The sequence below is a fragment of the Grammomys surdaster genome, unplaced genomic scaffold (genome assembly GCF_004785775.1).
Source record: "Grammomys surdaster isolate TR1022 unplaced genomic scaffold, NIH_TR_1.0 375, whole genome shotgun sequence".
Taxonomy (NCBI): Eukaryota; Metazoa; Chordata; class Mammalia; order Rodentia; family Muridae; genus Grammomys; species Grammomys surdaster.
The window spans coordinates 1,543,338-1,566,192 of record NW_021604794.1 but is presented as its reverse complement, the minus strand read 5'-3'; the positions used below and the strand labels follow the sequence as shown (position 1 = coordinate 1,566,192).

The following is a 22,855-nucleotide window of genomic DNA, read 5'->3' as shown; positions in this document are numbered from 1 at the left end:
AAGAAAAAAATCAAGTTTCATGATTCTTTTGGGCTCAAAATTGCTTTAATTATCTGGGTTCTTTTGTGTATCCATATGAATATCAGGATTTTCTCTTAAGTTCTTTTTATATTAATTAGAAAGAACAATTTACAGGAAACTCACTCCAACATATAGGTTCTGGGGACCAGACCCAGGTCATCAGACTTAGTGTGAAGCACCTCTTACCACTGAGCCATCTTGCCAGCCTAGGACTGTCTTCCATTTCTGTGAAGAACAGCATTGATATTTTGATGGGGTTTATATTGAACCTAAAGAGCACTTTAAGTAGTATGAACATCATAAAATTGATTTTCTCAATTCATGACCATGGGAAGTCTTTTCCATCTTGTCTTCCTCGATCTCTTTCTTCAGTGATTTAAAGTTTCATTGTAGACATCTTTCAAATCCTCCCCGTAGGTTCAAGGGGGTCATAAAAGAGATGGTTTTCCTGATTTGTCAGTGAGGTCATTATTGGTATCACTTTTTGTTACAGTCATTATAATTCTAAATTTCGGGTGGAGAGGGGGTTGTTTACTTTGGGATAAGGTCTCCCTGTGTAGCCTTGACTGACTAAGAACTATGTAGAGCAGGCTGGCAACTCTCCCAGCTCTGCCTCCTGTGTACTAGGATAACATTCCCACCACCATGCTTGCTGGAGAAGAATGTTTACACCAACGACGTGCAGTGGTATTTTGTTTTGTTCTGTTTTAAGTTTATCACCGCAGTCTCCTAAAACTATGAAAATACTGAATTTTTTTTTTTTTTTAGGTATGCATTGGGAAGGAATTAGGTTAAATGGAGGAATCCAAACGAACAATTGAAGATAAAGGTCCCAAGTGAAAGGGCATTTAAAACTGACTACTCAAATTAGTCCTGAGCATTTCTTTGAAAATAAAAATAAATTTAGAGATGGAAAAGTAAGTTCACTAACATAATTCTCAGAGTCAAAGTTCAAACTAAAATTTGAAACTATATTTTGTGACGAAAAAATATATGCCTATAACAGTTTTCTATTGATGCTAAATTAAAAAATCCTGAATTGACACTTTCGTAGCACCGTGTTTTGACAGACATTTGCTTGGCTTTAAAATGTTTTTTTCCAAGTTTGTGATGTAGCTCAGTGGTAGAGTACTTGCTTAATGCGTGAAAGGTCCTGGGTTTGATCCCCAATTCCACATAAAGGAAAAATAAAAAGCAAGTTAAATTGCTTTTCAGACACACGTAGACATCTAGTGAGGGTGATAATTGCCTTCTGTGTAACCTGGGAAGTTCATAAGGCCTTTGTCATTGTCAGCTTAAATGGGATCATCCATGGGGCCATTAAATTTAAGCTGGCTGTAAAAAGCATCCAAAGTGCTACTGTTTCCAGCTGATAAGAGCCTCTGCTTTTCTAACTTTTTGCATGACAATTATTTTTTAGCTCTTTCCTCTAACTATAGTATAAATGAGATATTTCAGTGGAAATGCGTACATGAAGATCAGAAGCCTGCCATCCGTATTCATCAGCATTCACTCAGGCTGTGTCCCACTGATGGACACTGTCTGCGATGCCTGCTGACCTTGGTTTTTTTTTGTTTGTTTTTTGTTTTTTGTTCACTCAAATTTGGATCTATCTCAGAAACGTCTATCTCGCCTTTTAGACTGTAAGTTCCAGGGAACAGGTTTGTGTTATGTCACTACTGCCTCCTCATTGCCCAGTAGATCGAAACTTCCTGATGCAGCTTAAAGTGGTGTTGCATTCCTAAAACGGCAGCACTGGTTAGGCTAAAAAGCAGGATCACAAGTTTGAGGCCAGTGTGGACTACAGAGCAAGACCCTGTCTCAAAAAAACAAACAAAACGAAAAACAAGGGGCTGGAGAGAGAGCTCAGGGGTTAGTCGGAGCTCTTACAGAAGACCTAGTTCCAGCTCAGCTCCCACATGGTGGCAAATGACCATTGGTAACTCTAGTTCCAGATAATCAGACACCCTCTCCTCGACTCCAAATGCACCAGGTATGTGGGGCTGTAGCTCCCGCATGAGTGTGGGTCCTGTTGGGCTGAGTTGTGGTTCCCTCAAGTCTGTCACCCCAGGCAGCTGGAACTGCAGCTCAGGGAGCAGAAGCTCAGGAATTTAACTGAGTTCACTCCATGCAGTGCCAGGTGAACGCTGGGCTATGAGAAGCTACCAAGCTCCACCCAGGCGTGGAGAGGTCTCAGCCTGAATTCCCATGGGGACAGAGCTCCTGTGTTGGGGGTCTCCAGGCCGAAGCAGCTAGATGGAGACCAGCTGGTCTCTGTCCTTGGCTGGGTCATGGCTGGCTCAGCTAGCTTGCTTAAGTTGGCAGGCCTCTCCATAGTTGGAACACAGAGAGGTCCTCTACAGGAGATTAGACAGTGGCTTGGTTCTGTAGTCGAAGGCCCCCTCCACAGTTCTCCACAGTGGGCCCCAATGACTCGAGAAAGTCCATGGTTTTAAAAGGTTTATTGTCATAGGGAAAAGTGGATATAGCTGTACCCAGAGTCCTCAGGGCAGGCCTGAGGTTAAATACGGTTTGTAAAGAGGAGGGTCTGGGAAGAAATGTTTAATTGGCTACACCTGGAACTCACTCTGTAGACCAGGCTGGCCTCGAACTCAGAAACCCACCTGCCTCTGCCTCTGGCCTTTAGGTATCTCATTAATATGGAGATCTCTTGAGGCTCTGTGGCCTGTAGTCACACCCTCTACCTGTGGAGGGGCTGGTAGGAGCATTGCCCTATGTGACTAAAAGGTGCTGCTCAGTGGAGGTCTTTGGATTCATGTCAGGAGCCTGGAGTCTGGGAGCGTGGTGAAATGCATGCTGTCCCTCGAAAGGATACCTGTTGGGTCTCCGGCCATCTCTAGCCAGTGCTCCACCAGAAACCAAGCTATCCTTTCACGGTCCCACACAGGTACACATGTGGTGCACATACATACACAAAGGTAAAACAGTCATACACATAAAATGAATCTTTGAAAGGATTAAAATAAAGCCAAACTTCCTAGCGAGTATCTGATAGGAGTGGGTAAAGCTGTTCTGCTCCTCAAGAAATCTCACCTCCACATGTCCTGTCCAGGCATCCACACCTTCCTATGGCCTTTCCCAAAGACAATGGTGAAATTGAAGGGTTCCATCCAAGTCACAGAAAATAAAGTTTTCTTTTATACATTCATCTAGATTTGGGTTTTGTTTGTTTTGATACAGAATCTCCTGTAACTCAGACTTTTGATCTTCCTGTCTCCACCTCCCAAGTGTATGCAGGTATGCAGCAGCAGGTTCACTTTATGTAGTTCTGCAGATTAATGAATCCAAGGCTTTGTGGATGATGGGTAGCCACTGTACCAAGTGAGCCTCATCCCCAGCCCCATTTCTTCAGGGTCTTTTTTTTTTTAATTTATTTATAAATGCCATGATAGAAAAGCAGAAAATTTTTTCTCACTCAAAAATGATAAATAAGGAAGCAAAGATGTTATCCTAGAGGGATATGAATACACATATGAAACCATGACCCTGGGAAGTATGTGTGTATAAAGAATGATTCTGCAAGGTACATACATGTGAAGATGTAATCCTGGGACGTATGTATGTATATAGAATAATATTGAAAAGTACACGCTATGAAGCCATGATCCTGCAAGAGATGGTATATATAGCTGTCCTTCGTTACCTTGGCCTACATCATAGTTTCCCCAAGACCTAAATAAAGATGAGCAGAAACAAATAACTCTGGAGTTGCCAACTTCTAGGGAAGTTCTAAAGACTACCACTGGCAGGTGTAGATTAATGGCTCAGTGGTTAGGAACACCGGCTGTTCTTCCAGAGGACCCACATGGCTGCTCACTGTAACTCCATTGCCAGAGGAACTGATGCCCCTCTCTGACCTCTCCTGGCACCAGACACACATGAACTGCACAGACATGCATGTGGGCAAATTACTCATGCACATAAAAATAAAAAAAAGGTTTTAATTTTTTAAAAAATGAGCACTGGCTGTTCTTCCAGAGGTCTTGAATTCAATTCCCAGCAACCACATGGTGGCTTGCAACCATCTGTAATGGGATCTGATGCCCTCTTCTGGTGTGTCTGAAGAGAGTGACAGTATACTCACATACATAAAATAAATAATTCTGCTGGGCAGTGGTGGTGTACTCCTTTAATTCCAGAACTTGGGAGGCAGAGGCAGGCGGATTTCTGAGTTCAAGGCCAGCCTGATCTACAGAGTGAGTTCCAGGATAGCCAAGGCTACACAGAGAAACCCTGTTTCAAAAAACCAAAAATAATAATAAAAACAATAAAAATAATAATAAAAAAAAGAAGATGACCACCTGGAACAAACCCCAATGTGAAGAGAAACAGAAATGGTGGGAAGGGAAGGGGTGGGCAAGAAAGAGGCAAACTCAAAGGGAACCAAGATGTTTCTGAGCATCAGGTAGCCCAGGGGTGATATACCAACCATGTGGGTGGCTCTTACGTTCTTTTGAAAGTCCCTATCTCATAGATGAACCACAGTGATAATCTGCCCATATTTTTACCTTAAGATTGTGAAAGCAGCATAAATATCAGCACTGAGGTCATTTTCCACAACCCCTTCCCACCTGTTTCACCCTACTGTCCCTCACCCCCACCTCTTGCAGCAGTCAGCTCTGCTGCTCTGGGCTGACCAGGTTCTGACAAGGTACCTCATCACAGGGACAGTCCTCTAACCTATTCTGGAAGTGATGGTTTGAGGTCTCTGTGTCTGAAGAAATGACAGCGTGGGGTGGAAACTGTCCTGCTGGGGCTGTGCCTGTCAGAGTCACATGATTTTGTGCACTAAGAATGACTGCCTGTCTCCTGGGCCTTTGAGGATTCAGAGAATTTAGGAAATTCCTGTTTTCCTTTCCTCATTTTTCCTCCTCCTAAGATGTGACTCTGTTCTCTAGAGCATGAAATGTGAATCATACACAAGCCAATAGTGCCACCTACTGCCCACATTTTCTGACTCCATCTTGAAGGGAGGCTTGTAAAGACACAAGATGATCCCAGGAGGAGGTAAAGCATTCCATCCTGCAAGGAATTGATTAAGCTCAAGAAATAAACAACTCAAAGGCTTCATTCAGGAAGTCCCTAAAACCCACCAGATTCACTAGGTGTCCCCTGTCCCCAAGCATACATCAACTATAAGGACTGCTAAGGGTCATTATCAGGTAAGCTGAGCTGCCTAGAAGAATCTCACACCAGCTGTGTGCTCTCCAGGTTTCCAGCTTTTGTGCAATGAGTTACTTCTGCTTCTATAAGTAACCCCAATAAAGCTGTTTTGCCAAGTTGGACATTGGTGATATTTGTACATTGGTCTGTTGATTCCCTATCTGTGGTAAGTAGATATATGTTTTTATATCCCCTCAAATAGTGTCACACAACAGTGGTGGAGGCCAGGGGTCAGAGGTGAATCTGTCACCTGTATGGAGCTTCTCTGCTCCAGAGAAGGAAGGGAAGATCAGGCAGTCACTATTTATAAGTAACCAGAGGAAAAACCCAGAGATCAGCTAGAAAAGCCTAGAGTCAGCAAGCGTTCCCTCGCTTCCTCTCTCTCTCTTTCTCCCTCTCCCTCTCCCCTCCCTGCTCACACCCTTGTTAATACTGCAACTCACTTCACTGTAAAAAGTTCCTGTCATTCATAAACACATAAAGTCATAGTGCTTTCTTTCTTTTTTCAGTTTTATTCTCCTCTGTATAAGTCTGATATACCCCTGAAGCCATTGGGCTTTGCTGTTACAGAAGGGCAGCCACTCTTCCAAGCCCTCCATTCCCTTCAAACCCAATAGAAAGATGCTGTCTCTCTCAAGTTCCATTCAGAGAAATATTCCTCTGAAGAGTTTCCTCAATCCCCGCAGAGTCCTCTGACCACCTTCTGCTGAGGATGGGTTGAGATTCTCTCAAGAGTCTGGGATGGGACCAGATGTACCTGATGAGTGTTGGAGGTGGGGCTCAGGCTTCTAGAAGGAAACAATTCAAAAATGAAAGGGGTGTGGTGGCCAGGACTGAGAGGTAGACAACAGGTAGCTCTGGAATCGTCATCCAAAGTTCTTAGGTTAGTAATGAAGAGAGAAGAGGAACCAGGTCACAGGCAAATCTTTTACCTGGATGAAGCCTTCTGGTAAACTAGAGACGTGCATATTTTGTTTCTAGTTACAGACTTCCCAGTACTGGGTGAGGACTTAGGGGCATAATTTCTGCAAATTGCTCAAATTCGGCTATTCGGCTCCCTTCTGGAGACAAAAAGTAGCCTGTGAGATACTGTAACTCAATACAAATGACAGCACTACAAACAAATGTCATTAAGTCCCATTTTATTAAGTCCACCAAGTATTTTTGGCACTGCAATAAAATGCAGCCTTCCATCAGTGTCCACAGGGAACTGCTTCCAGAACCCTGCAGAATGTCTCTGGATTCTCAGATTCCTTGTGTAAATGAAGTATCTACATAAGCCCTATACAAAGGGCTGGCAAAATGGCTCTACTGGTAAAGGTAACTTGTCACCCAGCCTGACAACCTGAACTCAATCCCTGAGACCCATCTAAGAGGAGAAAACCAACTCTTGAATACGGTCCTCTGACCTTTGCACATGTGCCAAGGCGCACATGTATCTACACACACACACACACACACACCAATCTTTTATATCTTTTTTTTTGGGGGGGGGGTTCGAGACAGGGTTTCTCTGTGTAGCCCTGGCTGTCCTGGAACTCACCCTGTAGACCAGGCTAGCCTCGAACTCTCGAACTCAGAAATCCGCCTGCCTCTGCCTTCCAAGTGCTGGGATTAAAGGCATGCGCCACCACCACCCGGCCTCAATCTTTTATGTCTTATCTGCCATTAATTCTATTGTGCATACATGTCTTTTTGACAAGAGTCTCACAATATAGTCCTAGTTAGCCTGGATCTTGCTATGTAGGCCAGGCTGGTCTTGAACTCACAGAGATCTGCCTGACTCTGCATCTCAAGGGTTGGGATTAAAACTGTGTGCCACCACCTGCAGCCATACCATGCCCAGCTTTAAACCAACTACCTAGAAAGTGGATTTGTCTATTACGACTCACATTTATCATAAAGTCTGAAGTTGGCTATAGTGGCATCCACCTGTAAACCTAGCTATACCAAAGGCCGAGAAACATGAGTTCCAGGAAACATGGACTAGACATCGAGACTAGTCTCAGAAAAGAGAGTGGGAATATCGCCCTTGCAGAGTGCCTGTCCAGCATGCACAATCCCAGCACTGCAGAATCCAGAATCAGTAGCTCACACCTACAATCTCAGCACATGATGGGTAGCAGGAGGAGGAGTTCAAGGTCATCCTGGGCTATATAGTGAGTTTAAGGATAGCCTCAGCTACACAAGACTCAGTGTCAAAAGGGGAAGGGAGGGTCTATATTGTATGCATATGTGTAGAAATTTTTGCCAAGTCATTAGAGTTTATTATCCCCAGAAATTGTCTTTGTCTGCTTTGATATGAAGCTGTACATTTTTTATCCTGTTCTTGGAAAAGTTTGGTATTTATAATTCCACTCTTGAAAATACCTGTCTCACTTCCTTGTTAATACAAGTAACCACCTTTGTTCCAGCTAGAGCATTTATTCCTAGCATCTAAATTACTACTATGAGCTGAGGGCGGTGGTACAGGCTTGAGAGCCAGCATTTGAAAGATGGAGACAAGATATCAAGGTCACCTCAGCCACAAAGGGAGTTCAAAGCCAACCGTATCTTCTCATCTTGAAAAGAATAAGCCAAACCCGGGGTGGCTGAAGGTAAAACCATCCTACTGTATGCTGTGTATTTGTGCTTTGTTTTATGTATTACATGGTTTTCAACAGTGCTTACTCTATTCTACCTTACTACTTTACAAAGTACCAAGTGTGGTAGCTGCACTGTCTCTGATGAGTCCATCTGGAAACCCACAAATGTTTTCTGTTCCTTTCAGTGTTTCCTGTGTGCCTGGTTATCAGAGAAGAAAGAAAGAAAGAAAGAAAGAAAGAAAGAAAGAAAGAAAGAAAGAAAGAAAGAAAGAAAGTAAGAATGAAAGAAATGGAGGTGGAGGGAGGGAGGGAGGGAAAGGGTTTGCAGATATCATTGAAGGCATCAGTTTATAAATCACTAAATGGGCTACCTTTTTATCAGCTTGTACCTTTAACTATTTCCAAACGGAGTCCAGACACAAGCTACCACCTGTGTGTACATAAGAGCTACAAGAAACTAATGTAGCTCAACTATGCTTAGAGTCTACAAAGATGTGACCAGAGAAATAAGCAGAGGTCGGATTATGAGGACATCATAATCCTGAAAACAGCACCTGTGCTTTCTTGTAAGCATTTAGACCAGGAGCCAGCCCTGTTAGTCACCTCTGCATCGCCAAGATTCACAGAACAACCAATATATGTTTAGGCCTACAACAAACATTTTAAAAATATAACGTATCTCCTATGTATGTGTATTATATACATGCATGCACATATGCATACATATGCACATATACACATATATACACACATACTCTTTTTTTTTTTGAGAAAGGATCTTACACTGTGGCCTAGTGTGGACTTCTACTCTTAGGAGCCCTCCTGAGTCTGACCCCTGAGTGCCAACAGGCATATGCCATAACCACCTGCAGATTTTGTCATGTATCTGAATAATGGATAGTTAAGAGCCTATCTAATCCATCTCCGAAACAATATCCTGTCTTAGTTGTTATATAATCTTGCAGTAAATCTGAATAGCCAATACACAAGTCCTTTCATCATCTTCTCTCTGCTCCTCGACATCTCGGGATCTAGATCAGTGGTTCTCATCCTGTGGGTCTTGACCCCCTTGGGAATCACATAGGAGATATTTACTTACATTATGATTCAGAACAGTAGCAAAATTACAGTTATGAAGTATGACAAAAATAGTTTTATGGTTGGGGCAGGGGGGCATCACAACATGAAGAACTAAAGGGTTGCAGAATTGGGAAGTAGAGAACCAGTGTTTTAGACTCATCTTAATATATCCCTATGAAATAAAAACAAGCTGGCTGAGTCACACTGGAATTTATTTATTGAATGGATTCCAGGAATGGCTGCTTCACATCTGCACAACAGACTCAGGCTCCCTGATTAACCACCCAACACTCGGAAAGTGTGCTTTGAGAGCTGGACCTCATCCCTGGGCCTCAACTTCTGGACCCTCACTCCCAAATGAGCACTCAAGTCCCATGAATAGCCCAGGAAACCTCGGGACCTAAATGGCCCATACTGGAGGCACCCTCTGGGTATCTGACCCCTATGAATTAAGGCTCAGCCTTGTCCTTTCCCTAACAGCAACAGACAAGGTGCAAATACAGGCAGAAACACCCAGGGCTTTTATATGAATCTCAAATCCTGACCCAGTGAAACTAAAACTAAAGCCACGTCTGACTTCCCAGCTGTGTCGCCAGTATGAAGACAGCTTATACTGTGCTTCCACCAGGTGGTACTGTAGTAACAATGTCCTTGTGACAGAGCCTGAGAATCATCTCTAAAGCTGGGTGGCACCACTGAAGGGTAGCCCTGGAGAAGGACACAGCTAGCAGTTTCTGGAGGCTGTGTCTGGAAGCTGTGAGTCTCTTTCTCTGCTGCAATGAACATCTTCATGGTTCTGCCTCCCAGAGCCCAGCCCTCAAGCACAATAAGGAGCAGGACCAGGTGTGGTATATATATACAGCCATGGGGAGGCCATGGAGGCAAATCAGGAAGAGGTGCTCCTAGCGCAAGCAGGAAGGACTGAACCAGCGTCTCACCCCTCTGGGATGAAGGGCCGAATCAGTTCTGGGTTCAACAGTGACTCCTCAAGAGGCCGATCCACATGGAAGTCGTGGACATGGGGGGGCCCTGGGTGAGCCTTGGGTGCAGGCCCCCCTGGGCGCTGAGGAATTGGCAGCTCAGATGGATGGGCAGGCAGAGGAGCTGTGAAGAAATACTGATGCAGAAGGGCCTGAGGGTAGCAAAAAATCCAGTCACTACCTGTCCCCAGGATTATTCAACTGACTCAGCAAACCTTGCCTATGTGCTTATGCCTGGAGCACTGTCCCAACAGCTGGGAACATGGGAGTGAACCAAAAAAGTCTTGCCAACAGAGGAAGGTTTGGGGGACATAAACCAGAGAAAGGGGCAAAATGCACAGTATATCCCCAGCAATAGAGAGAGCCTGTTATATAGCTATTTCCTCCCAGTTGAAGCATTCCCTCTGGGCAGGAGGCTCCTTGGAAACTCACAAGTTCCAGGAAGCACCTGAAATTAAAGCCCGACTCAGGTCAGATTTGTTATCAATGTCCTATCTGCAATGAACAAACACTCATCCATGTCTCCCAGGACAAACCATATAATAAAACTGGGGCAAAAGGCTGAGGAAGACTAGAGAGGTGCTGCAGGCTTTCAAGAGCTGGGACACAGGAGCACAAGTCCAAAGGAAAGCCTAGGACTTGAGAAGAGAAAACATAGAGATAGGAACATAGCAAGAGCAGTCAGGGTGAGAAAGAGACAACACTCACACCTCACACCTGCACTGCAGGAAAGAACCACTGACAAGGGAGCGGGGCTGGACAGAGGGCAAGGGTCACTGACTCCTCTCCTGAAGCCTCCTGGAGAACACCCCATCAAAACCCCATCTCCAAGGGTTCTACCCTACACTGGTTCTAAGAGTCACTGATTTGGCAGGGTCCCATGGCTACGGGGCACAGAGTATCAGAAACAATAACTTTTAACCCTACCTGGGAGGCTGCAATTCGCTGTCGTGGAGGGTAGAGGAGGAACTGGCCCAGCAGGTCCAAGGCCTGGGGAGAGGCATCAGGCAGAACCTCCTCCAGGGGCACTGGTGCCTGCTCCTTGAAGGAGATCTTGTTGTAGTCAGGCAGCTCTGTGATCTCCTAAGCCCAGAGGAGAAAAAAAAGGCAATGAGAGCAGCCCCGCCCCATCACCCCTCATCAGGCTCTCCCGCCACACCTGATCCAGCTCTCCCGCCTGATCAGGTATTCAGTTCCTCACTCAGCCCAGAGCTCATCACCACCCACACATGCTCTCCTCCAGCTCCTCCCGCTCTCTGAGGCCTGCTCCTTGCCCAGCTTACTGAGATGATACTCAGATAAAACCTGTCCCTCCTGCAGGGCCAAGACATTGGTCTCCATTGGTCAAGGGAGAGTGTGGCCCAAGTCACCTACATGGGGAGAAGTCACTTCCTACTGGGGAACGGAGCAAACCTGGCCCCTCCCCAGCAATGGCTGCTACTGACCGGCCAGACTCGAGGACTCGGGGTACCCAGGATGCGAAGCACACAGCACAGTTGTTCAATGTCGTTTTCTCCCGGGAACAGGGGGGACCCATTCAACAGCTCTCCCATAATGCAGCCCACAGCCCTGTGGATACAGATCTAAGTGGCTGGAGATGTCACATGTGGGTGATCAAGCTACCCACACAAGCTTTAACACCTCACATCAGGGTCAGGGTCCAGAGGTTTCCAGTGCAGCCATGTATTATTCCTCCACAGACACCTAGAACAGAGTACCCCCTACAGCTCCAAGACCCTTAGAGCCTCATGTCTGGGACACCCGGCTCCTCCACAATTTGGGGGTGGTGTCTCAGACCTCTGGACACCACAAACTATCTCCCCAGTCCCCCCATCTCCCCAGTCCCCCAAAATGTTGAACCTTCATACCTAGGGATCCAAGCTTCACTTTAGCTCACAACTGTCTCATCCTCAAGTCAGATGCCAAAACATACTACATGCCTTGTATCTCAGACTACCTTACCCCCGTTCCCAGAAGCCTCTCACCTCAAACTACTCTCCTAACCTTCCCCACACCAACTCAAAAAACACCAGGGTGAAGAACACAGATCCCAAGCTGCTCAGACTTCTCTAACCAGAGAGAACATCCCCACAGCCCACGTTACCCTCATCTGCCACAGGTATCTCACCATAGGTCAACGCCCTGGTCATACTGCCGAGCACCGTACAGGAGCTCAGGAGCTCGGTACCACCTGTGGGGGGTGGAGGAAGGGTTTGAGATCACAGAGGGATTGCTGGTCTCATAAGAAGCTACACAAGTTCGTCCCAACTTTTCAGCCCATGCCCAGACAGAAGGTGCAGAAGGATCTCTTCCCCAGTGAGAAGACTGTCAGGGATATAAATCCTCTACCTGGTGGCCACCTGATGTGTGTAGAGGCGACCACCATCTGGAGAGAAGACCCGGGCCAGGCCAAAGTCGGCTATCTTGAGCTGGCCTGAGGCACTGATGAGCAGGTTAGCAGGCTTCAGGTCCTGTGTATACAGAAAGAAGCATCAGTCCCCCTGCACCTAGACAGGGCTTCAGGACAGGTGGATAGGCAGCCAGGCCCTCATCCCCTTTAGAGCCATACCTCTGGCTGCTTACCTTAAGACCCCCTGACTGCACCCTCTTCAAGGACTATCTCACCCCAGCCCAACAAAGCCCACATTGATACTAACCCGATGCACAATGTTGTTGGCATGGCAGAATGCAACACCTTTGAGCAGCATCTGCAGATAGCTCTTGACCTGTGCTGGGGCCAGTGGCCTCTGGGCATGACACACCACCTCTGCCAGGTCCGACAGCATAAACTCAAAAGCCAGCACAAAGCCCGCACCGTGTGGGAACACAGCTTTCAGCTGCACCACCTGAGGGCAGACATCCCATAAGCCTCTAGAGCCTAGACTAGCCTCTAGACCTCCTTGTCTCCCACCCCACTACCAGCAGCACCAATAGCCCAGGCCCTGACAGAAGACCAGGCCAAACAGAAACAGCCAGGGAGCTCAGGGCTCATAGTGCTCTGCTATCCAGAGATAAGAAGGTGACTTGGTGGGCAGCAGCAAGCACCCCATTGCTCAACCCATCCTACCCTCATGAAGGTCACCTGGAGAGGCACACTCAAGTACAAACTGTCACCCATTACCTCTAGAAAGAGGAAATCCCGGCAACCTGGGGACAGAACCAGAAATCGAATCTCCCCTGGTGCTGGAACAATGAAGGCACATCACACACAGTAGCTACCGATGTCTTAAAGCCCAGGCTACACAGAGCAGTGAACTAGGATGCAAGGACTCTGAGAAGCTTAGAAAACAGAGAACAAATGCCCAACACAGGGAATATGTTTAGATTCTGCATGGTATAGGACTAGAGGGCAGTGGGACTGTGAGAGAGCAAAGGAAGTGTGTATACTTTATTTAGAAGGGGTTTGGTCAGGGGTAGGCCTGGGGAGGAGGTCTGAGCAGGGAAAGCAGAAAGTACAAGGCCTAAAGGCTAGCAAGGATGGCTAGAGGGACAAGAAGTAAGTGTCTTTTTGGAAGCAATTGGGAGGAAAGCACTTGAACTCACTATGTGGAAGATAACCTAATACTCTGCATCCTCCTGCCTCCACTCTCTAAGTACCGGGGTTACAGGTGTAAACCACAAAGTCCACTTGAATAGTAGTACATCCTTTTAGGGGATGAGCATATCTGTTCTGTCCTGTGCTCCTACAACCTATATAGACACTAGTCCCTGAAGGGATACCTAAGAAGTGGTAGTTAGTGAAAAAGAGATAAAGCCTGGGGGAAAGTCTACTACATTTTTTTACATGCATCCATGTGTTTGGATGTATGTCCACATGTGTGTACATGTATGTGTGCGTGTGAATGTGGAGACCCATGGCTGAAGTCAGGAGTCTTCTCTTTAACTGCTCTCTACATTATGTGTTGAGGCAATGTGTCCCTATTGAATTCAGAGCTTTATCAATACATTGATCTGACTAGCCAGCTTGCTCCAGGGATCTCCTGTCCAGTACCTTATAAGCACTGGACTCACAGGTGGGGTATCACACCCACCTGGCATTCATCTGGATTAACATTGCCCACTAAGCCATTTCCCCATCCCCTAGTATAATTTTTAAATGAAAACTTAGGACTAGAGACACAGTTGAGTTGTTAAGAGTACTAGTTGCTCCTGGAGAGGACCTAGGTTTTTGGTTCCCAGCATTCACATATAGTGGCTCACAACCATCCGTAACTCCAGTTCCAGGGAATTTGATGCCCTTTTCTGGCCTCAGTGAGCATGAGGAACAAACATAGTACACACAAGCATGCAAAATGCTCATATGCATAAAGCTAAATATAAATTAATTAACAGCCGGGCGGTGGTGGCGCAGGCCTTTAATCCCAACACTCGGGAGGCAGAGGCAGGCGGATTTCTGAGTTCAAGCCCAGCCTGGTCTACAGAGGGAGTTCCAGGACAGCCAGGGCTACACAGAGAAACCCTGTCTTGAAAAACAAAAAAATAAATAAATAAATAAATAAATAAATAAATAAATAAATAAAATGTTAAAAAAATAAATTAATTAACTAGTTAAATGGCAACTTCAGGACAACAATAAAAATGTACCACCTTATTGAGGTTTTTTTTAGTAGTAAATAATCACTGAACAAATCAAAACACATCTGTTACATTCAGATAGTACACATATTATAAAGGAGTAAGAAATGAAAATTTATCTCATCTGCAGTAAATTTTGAGACATACACCACTACACATTACAGTAGCACACAGATACACGCCAGGTGTGTGGCCTCCACGCCTCCTACTGATTCCACTACACATAAGTTCTCAGGAATTTGAGACCAATTCCTCAGTGTCACTGGTGCTGTGCACAGGCCAGAATTTTAGGAGGCCCCAGGGGCATTCTGTCGGTGTCACCCAGCTAAAGACCCATGAACTGATGATAAAAAACAAATATGGCCCTTGCTTAACAAAGACCCTGAAAGCAAAGAAAAGCAGGGTGAACTCAGGATGAACACGCATAAAGTCTTTAAGACACCCTTCAGAGCAAAGTAAGGGCTCAACAAGTGCAAACTGCTGAGAAATCAATATGGTTGGGGGCATAATATAAAGGCCCAGCACCTGTCTAACATAAGGAAGGAAGAAAAGTAGAAAGATAGTAGAACGTTTACAAGATGGAAAGGAGAAAAAAAATCACAGAATAGTTAAAGGGGGAAAATGCATGAGTGTATGAGCAACAGGTGTGTAGAGTGTATGAGCAACAGGTGTGTAAATGAGAGAGCAAATGGGAGGGTGAAGTACTCAGGCGTGGTCCTGGGAGAATAAATAAGGGATAAGCATGCAGGAACAGAGTGGGGATTAGAAGGGACTCCTTTGAAGTGTATATGGGATGGAAATGAATGAAAGTGGTCGAGAAACTGCTGTCTTGGAACCTGCCTCCGCCTCCTGTCTAGTCCACCCGAGAGCCCTGCCTGCCCACCTAAGCCCAGCCCCACTCACATATGGACTGTCCTCGATCTCCTGCAGAGCCTTGATTTCCCTGAGGGCCTGGTTAGGAATACCATCCTCCAGCCGCCGCAGGGCCACCTTCTTTAGGGCAACGATCTCGCCAGTCTGTGCAGGAAAGAGTACAGACACTGCCAAAAGACAGACCTTCAGCAAGGTAGGAGTAGAGAGATAACATCCCAGGAGCGAGACACCCACAGAGATCCGGCCCTAAATCGGGGAGATCTGAGCCGTCCGCTAGGGGACGCGCTCCCGCAGTCCGATCGCTGGAAGCGGGATCGCCACAGATGGAACCCGGCCAAGTATCCTAGATACCCCCGAGGCCACCGTGCTGGCAGATCTCAACACCGAAAGACCGCAGAAGGAGCGCAGCGGGCACCACCTAGGACTGCACGTGCGGCTCGGTCTTACCTCTACGTGCTTGGCTTTGAAAACGATGCCGTGGGCGCCCTCCCCGATGCGACCGAGGATGCAATACTGGTCCATGTCGGCCCGTGGCGCCTAGATCCCACACCACAGGGATCCAGCGTAGGAAGGAGCCTCCAAGCGTTGCCTAGCAATAACGCGTCTAGCAGATGCTCCATACAGCACGTGACCGGAAAGACCGGTGCTGAGCTCAGTCAGGAATCTACATCCCCTCTAGGCAGCACCTTTCCGCTGCCTTCGGCAGTCACTCTAATGTGATCCAACTCTACAAATCGGGCCATAGCACCACGTGACCAGAAACGCTGGTGCTGCGTGGGGCTGAGAGGGGCAGGGCTACGCAAGTAAAGGGTGTGTTCACGCGCCCAGAGGCGGAGCCCCTGGGAGGGAGGTGGGGCTGATGGAAGACTTCCAGAAGCAGGCGGGAATACCCAATGGCAAGCACCCAGTCGGCCACTCGCTAAAGGTACGCCTCTTTGTAACTGACATAAGCCATTGTTGGAGACAAGCACAGAGCTGAGCCGTGGAGTCTCTTAGTTAGGGTTTTACTACTGTGAACAGACACTAGGACCCAAGTAACTCTTATAAGGACAGCATTTAATCCGGACTGGCTTATGGGTTCAGAGATTCAGTCCGTTATCATCAAGGCGGGAACACGGCAGCATCTAGGCAGGCATGTTGCAGGCAGAGCTGAGAGTTCTACACCTTCATCTGAAGGATGCTAGGAGAAGACTCGCTTCCAGGCTGCTAGGGCAAGAGTATTAAAGCCCACTCCCACAGTGACACACCTATCCAACAAGGCCACGCCTCCTAATAGTGCCACCTCCTGGAACTAGCACATACATGCCATCACATGGACCTCTGGTCTCCACTGGGCATCATGAATCCAAGTACCTTTTTTAAAAAGCTTACTAGCACTGGGGATGAAGCTCCTTTGGTGAGGTGCTTGCCTAGAGTGAACAAAGCCTTTGGTTCAATTCCCAGTACCACATACACTGGTTGCAATAAATCACATCTGCCATCCCAGTACTTGACAGGGTCATCCTCATCTACATAGTTCAGTGAAGCCTGTGCAGGAGACCTTATCTCACAATAGAAGTGTCCAGCAAGTATATAAAATGACGACCAACATCCCTACTAATTAGGAAAAAATGAAATCAAACCACAATAAGATATCGCACACCTTTTAGGATGACTACTATCATGATAGTAGATAATAAACCTTGTATAGTTGTTCTAACTATAACTCTAGTACCCAGCAGGCCAAGGCAAAGAGAATCTCAAGTATGAAGCCAGTTTGGACAAGGTTAAGTGCTAACATGGTAACGCTGGGGAGAAATCAAAACAGAAGAGGAGGGAAGAGGACCCTACACAAACGTTGGGAAGGCAAGGATGCCAAGAAATTACTGTGCTTGTGTGCTTTTGTTGAAATGTGTTTCAGGGGTAGTAGCTCACTCCTACAATCCCAATACTAGGGAGACTAAGGCAGGAGGATTGCCTCAAGTTCGTTAGCTACTGTATGTTACTTCCTCAAACACAAAAGAAACAAAACCTTTAAAGAGTATGAAGCCAGGTTCTAAGGAATGGCTCTGGAACCCTCTTCTTCTGGGCTTGAAATAAGTGAAAGTGTTGCTATACCTATAACACACTACTCATAGGTTTAAACTAGGAAAAAGGAAAATCCAAGTTTGGACTAGTGGGGAGTTGGGGGTGGGGAGGCAGAAGCCCAGGTATTCAAGATTATCCTTGATTGTATGCTGAGTGTAGTTTTCATAGGCTAGTTACTTCTCCAAATTAAGGAGATTGTAGCATTGACATCTAAAACTAATACACTGGTTTTTCGTTTGGTTGGTTTTTGTTTGTTTTGTTTTGTTCTGTTGAGATAGGGGCCACACTGTATAACTCTAGCTGACCCAGAACTCACTCTGTAGACCAGGCTGGCCTCAAACTCACATATATCCACCCGCCTTTGACTGCCAAGTGCTGGGATTGGACCAGACTATTCTCTTTGAAGAGTTTGTCCAACCCAATATTGTCAGTTCCAGATCTTTGCCAAAGCCTTTCTTCTTTTTGAGGGGACACTAGCCCACTTGAGCATAGGGCTCTGGCAGGCCTTGCCCTTCTCCCCGATTCCCTCTGCCTTGCTAAAAAAAATGTTAAATTACATTCCTAAAGCTAGCCACCAAGGTCTGTTCCCTTACTTGGCCACTTCCTCCTCCTAAGGCTGACTACCAATGTCCAGCTATCAAAGTATTAAAGTCGGGAATTAAAAGCCACCTTTGGCTCACCTAATTAACATATCCAATTGAAATTAAACAACCTCATTCTAACATAGGATTTCTCTCTTTGCTTCTATAAACCACCATTTGCCTATGGGCCATGTCTGCTTTTTCTCTATCCAAAAGCAGTCCTTTGTCATCCTACCCCCTCTCCCTTATTCCTCTAGCCCTCTTCTCCTTCATCCTCCATCTCCTGTCTTTGTCTCTTATTCCCTTCCCTCTGTCCCTCGGGGCTAAATAAATCTTCATGCTAAGAACTTGGAGTCCTGAGCCAATAACTTTCCTTTCACTTTCAGCAGATGTCAGTATTGTGAGCTGAATATGTATAAAGTCCTAAAAGAGTTTTTAAAGGGAAAGAAAAACATCTTATACTTAAAAACAGAAAAGCATCAGCACCCTTCCAGGTAGTGCAGCCTGTGATTTCAGCACTTTAGGATGCTGAAAAGCAGAAGGATCATGAGTTCAAAACCAGCCTGTACTACAGAATACAATGTCTCAGTAGCCAAGAGAGTTCTAAGAAAGAAGGGAAGTTAGTTTTCTCCAGGGATAAGTCCCCTGATAGGCTATCCAATCCCAATTGGTCACACCTGTACATATAAGCAACACTAAATGAGTTTGTGTTTGTGTGTGTGTGTGGTGTGTGTGTGTGTGTGTGTGTGTGTGTGTGCTCATGTACATATGTGTGTATATATATATATATGTGTGTGTGTGTGTGTGTGTGTGTGTGGTTTGTGTGTGTGCTCATGTACATATGTATATATATATATATGTGTGTGTGTGTGTGTAACAATAATAATTAAAGAAGAGGTCATGAATGTAATTTAAGAGGGAATAAGAGGAGATAGAAGAAGTTGGAGATGAAATGATATAAATACATTGTATGAAATTCTCAAAACACAAACAAAAATTACATTTAAATTAAAAGAAAAAAAAAGTACTGCCCTGATAGAGATCAGAGAAAGGCAAGGTGTTCTGCTGACACCTAGTGTCTGAAGCATGGCAAGCCTAAGCAGACAGAACTAAGAACATTTATCACGTGTCCCTTAGTCATTCTGTCATTTGTTTCTTTCTATGCGAGAGAGGAGAGAGAGAGAGAGAGAGAGAGAGAGAGAGAGAGAGAGAGAGAGAGAGAGAGATTCCAGTGAGATGGCTCAGCAGGTAAAAGTGCCTGACAACCTGAGTTCCATCCTCAGGCCCACATGATAGAAGGAGAGATTGACTCCTACAAGTTGAGCTCTGACCTCCACACAGGTGCTATGGTGTGAGCCAACATCGATGAATGCACAAATTGAAATGTAATAAAAAAAATATAAAGAAGCAATTTGTAAATCGGTCTTTATTGTTTCTTTGAAAGTAAGTGAAATTATCCTCCAGGAGTGGTGGTGTATGCCTTAAATCCCACCACTCAGGAGCAGAAGCAAACAGATTTCTGTGGGCTCAAGGCCAGCCTGGTCCTTCAAAGAGAGTATCAAGCTACACAATTTCTTAATAAAATAAGATTGTGCACAGCTGCCTCATCTCTAATAAGCCCAGGTTTGTGAAAGCTACTTCCGACCCAAATGCAGGCATGTGGTAGCCGAGGAATCCCTGAGTGGATGAATGTGTGAGGAGTGGACAAAGTACTGAGTTAAGATGTATTGTTGACACAGACATAGCCAGGTCAAGGACTGTGTCTCACACCTGTGAGAATGGTAAAACCTTCCCCTTTGGAGTCAGACTTAGATAAACTGAAAAGCCTTTCTCTGGTCTGAGTTTAAATGTGTACAAAAACTATCAACTACAACTTTCCTCTCCTGAATGTTTACAGCCTTGGGCCTACAGAGACCTCCTACCAAGACTGGCTAAAACTGCTGTACATAATAAACCCCTTGAGATCCTGGATTATTTCATAGTAGGTGCTCTCCATCAAAGTAGCGTAGCCCACCCAACCGCAGCTTTTCAATAGTGTGTTTGTGTGTCTGTATGTCTGTCCTTTCTTCATTCCCTTGCCACCCCAAGTCATCCCAACCATTAGGGATGTAGCACTACCTGACCTACAAAAGATCAGGAACGCCAGGCAGTGGTGGCGCACGACTTTAATCCCAGCACTTGGGAGGCAAAGCCAGGCGGATTTCTGAGTTCAAGCCCAGCCTGGTCTACAGAGTGAGTGAGTTCCAGGACAGCCAGGACTATACAGAGAAACCCTGTCTCGAAAACCAAAAAAAAAAAAAAAAAAGATCAGGAACTACTGAATATGTTAATTATAAATTAACTTGAAACTTTAAACAGGAGACAGGAGTGATGGCTCAGTGGTTAAGAAGAGAACCCAAGTTTAGTTTCCAGCACCCACACTGTGGTTCATGAAGTAATTCCAATTCCAGGGAATCTGACGCCTCTTCTGACCTCTGTGGACACCAGATATACACGTGGTTGCATATATATATGTGCAGGCAAAGCAATTATACATATAGAATAAAATAAATATTTTTAATTCAACCATGTTTATATAAATATAATTTTTAAAGAAGTAATAAGTTTTGTTTAGATCATGTTTTGTTAGAAGTACAAAAACTTCAATAGGACTGGCCACCAAGCCAGGGAAGGGGGTAAAGGGCAAGCAAGAAACATCAAAAGTGGTGTGTGTGTGTGTGTGTGTGTGTGTGTGTGTGTGTGTGTTGTATGTAGAGTATGTGTATGTTTAAGTGGTATATGTAGTGTGTGTATGTGTATATGAATATGTGATGTCTGTAAGTATATGCATGTGATGTGATATGGTATATGTATGTGTGTGTAGTGTGTATGTGGGAGTATATGTGTATGTGTGGTATGTGTGTGTATGTGTATGGTATGTGTGTGGATTATATGTGTGTGAGTGTGAAGTGCACATGTATGTGTGACGTGTGTGTGGTATTGTATAATGTGTATATATGTGTGTAGTGTATGTGGTATATATAGTATGTGTGTCTGTGTGTGGTATATGAACTGTGTATATGTGTATGTGTGTGGTGTCTGTGAATGTATGTATGTGGCATACACATGATATGGTATGTGTATGTGTGTATGGTATATATGTGGGGGTGTAAATGTATGTGTGGTATGTATGGTATGTGTGTGGATTGTGTGTGTATGTAAGAGGTGCACATGTATGTATGGTATGTGTGTGGTATTGTATAATGTATACATATGTGTGTGTAGTATATGTGGTATATGTAGTATGTGTGTCTGTGTGTGTGTGTGTTATATGTAATATGTGTGGTATGTGTGGTGTATGTACTATATATATGTGTATGTGAGTGTGTAGTGTCTGTGAATGTATGTATGTGGTGTGTGCATGTAGTGTGATGTGGTGTATATATGTGTAGTGTGTGTGTGTGTGTGTGGTGTCTGTTTTAGGGGGTATGATGTGTGTGTAGGATGTGATTTTCTTTTTTTTAGACAGGTCTTACGCTGAGCTCATCTCTTTTCTTTACTGCCAGCAATTACTGATTAAAATCTGTTTTTAGTGCGTGCTGTCTGGCTGTGTTTATCTTGGATAAAGACACATAAATCACAGTAGTGTACAGGTTGTAACTTATTGGTGAAAAAATATACCCTCTGGGGACTCTAAAGATTTACCATCAAAAGCCCAGGGTGAAGATTGACAGCACATTTGAGAGAGCCCAGGAAGGAGATAGTTACAAGCATGTGTATTGTAGTCTACCTCCAGCAAGGTAGGTGTGTGTGTGTGTGTGTGTGTGTGTGTGTGTGTGTGTGTAGTATAGATAGTATATGGAGGGGGGATGTGTGTGTGTGTGTGTATGTATGTGGTGTTTGTGATGTATACAATTGTGTATTTGGTGTGAGTATGTGTGGTATGTGCTGTGTGTGTGTGTGTGTGTGTGTGTGTGTGTGTGTAGTATATATAGTATATAGTGAAGGGATGTGTCTGGATGTATGCATATATGTGTGTGATATGTATGTGGAGTATATGTAATATGCATGTAGTGTGTATATGGGTGTATGCATAAGAGGTATATATGTGGCATGTATGTATGGTATGTGTGTAGTGTGTGTGTGTGTGTGTGTGTGTGCAGTCCCTGTGATAACAAGTCTGACATAAGTTTTCATGTCATAGACAAAAGGAATTCTCTAAAGGTCCCACATTTGTTTTTACAGATGACACAAGGATAAATTTGTAGCTTGAGGACAGTACATTGATAACAAGCATTAGCAACACTTGTCATGGAAACCAGAAATAACACTGATTGGTGTCAGGGAAAAACCATATACTGGTAGAATGGTCAGTAGAAGCAGCCAGCTGTACAGGAAATAAATGAAGGAAACCCACATGTCTACTAAACTAAGGTTGTGTCTCTGTTGAGGCAAGTGCTGAAACAGATTTAACAGAGGCTCTAGGACAAGAGAGTTCTAGCAGGGTTGAAGAAGCTGCAGCCCTGACTAACATAAGCCATGTTCATAAAGAATGAAGAGCATATGACACACAGAAAAGACAAGGCTCATCTGGGAACAGGCTGAATTTTGAACATATTCCCTAAACTGCACAGACCCAAGGACAGAGAGGGTGGAAGCCTTACATATTCAATCTTTTCCCAAATCACTAGCCAGTTGCCAAGTTAGAAAGTCACCGGGCTAATTGCAAAGAAGCTATGCTAACAACTAAAATAGAAATTGGGGGGAGGGGGATATCCCAGCACTTAGGATTCAGAGGCAGGAAGATCACTAAGTTTGAGGCCAGCCTGGTCTACAGAGTGAGTTCCAGGACAACCAGGGCTACATAGAAATATCTGGAGAGAGAGAGAGAGAGAGAGAGAGAGAGAGAGAGAGAGAGAGAGAGAGAGAG

At 45.0% G+C, this 22,855-nt stretch overlaps 1 protein-coding gene across 3 annotated transcripts; it reads right to left on the bottom strand.

Annotated features, from left to right (window-relative positions):
• Positions 1–9,065: 9,065 nt before the first annotated feature.
• On the bottom strand, positions 9,066–16,023 carry Cdk20 (cyclin dependent kinase 20). Of its 3 annotated transcripts, none has more exons than XM_028781244.1 (8): positions 15,746–16,023; positions 15,329–15,442; positions 12,508–12,696; positions 12,200–12,321; positions 11,979–12,041; positions 11,296–11,419; positions 10,778–10,933; positions 9,066–10,002 (listed from the first exon to the last, which is right to left on the bottom strand). In XM_028781244.1, exons 1-8 carry the CDS (start codon positions 15,818–15,820, stop codon positions 9,805–9,807), a joined length of 1,041 nt encoding a protein of 346 aa, XP_028637077.1. In that variant the 5' UTR covers positions 15,821–16,023; the 3' UTR covers positions 9,066–9,804. The 3 variants fall into 3 exon arrangements, with proteins under 3 accessions (XP_028637077.1, XP_028637078.1, XP_028637079.1); XM_028781245.1 differs by having other exon boundaries at positions 9,066–9,974; XM_028781246.1 differs by lacking the exons at positions 11,296–11,419; positions 11,979–12,041.
• Positions 16,024–22,855: the final 6,832 nt, after the last annotated feature.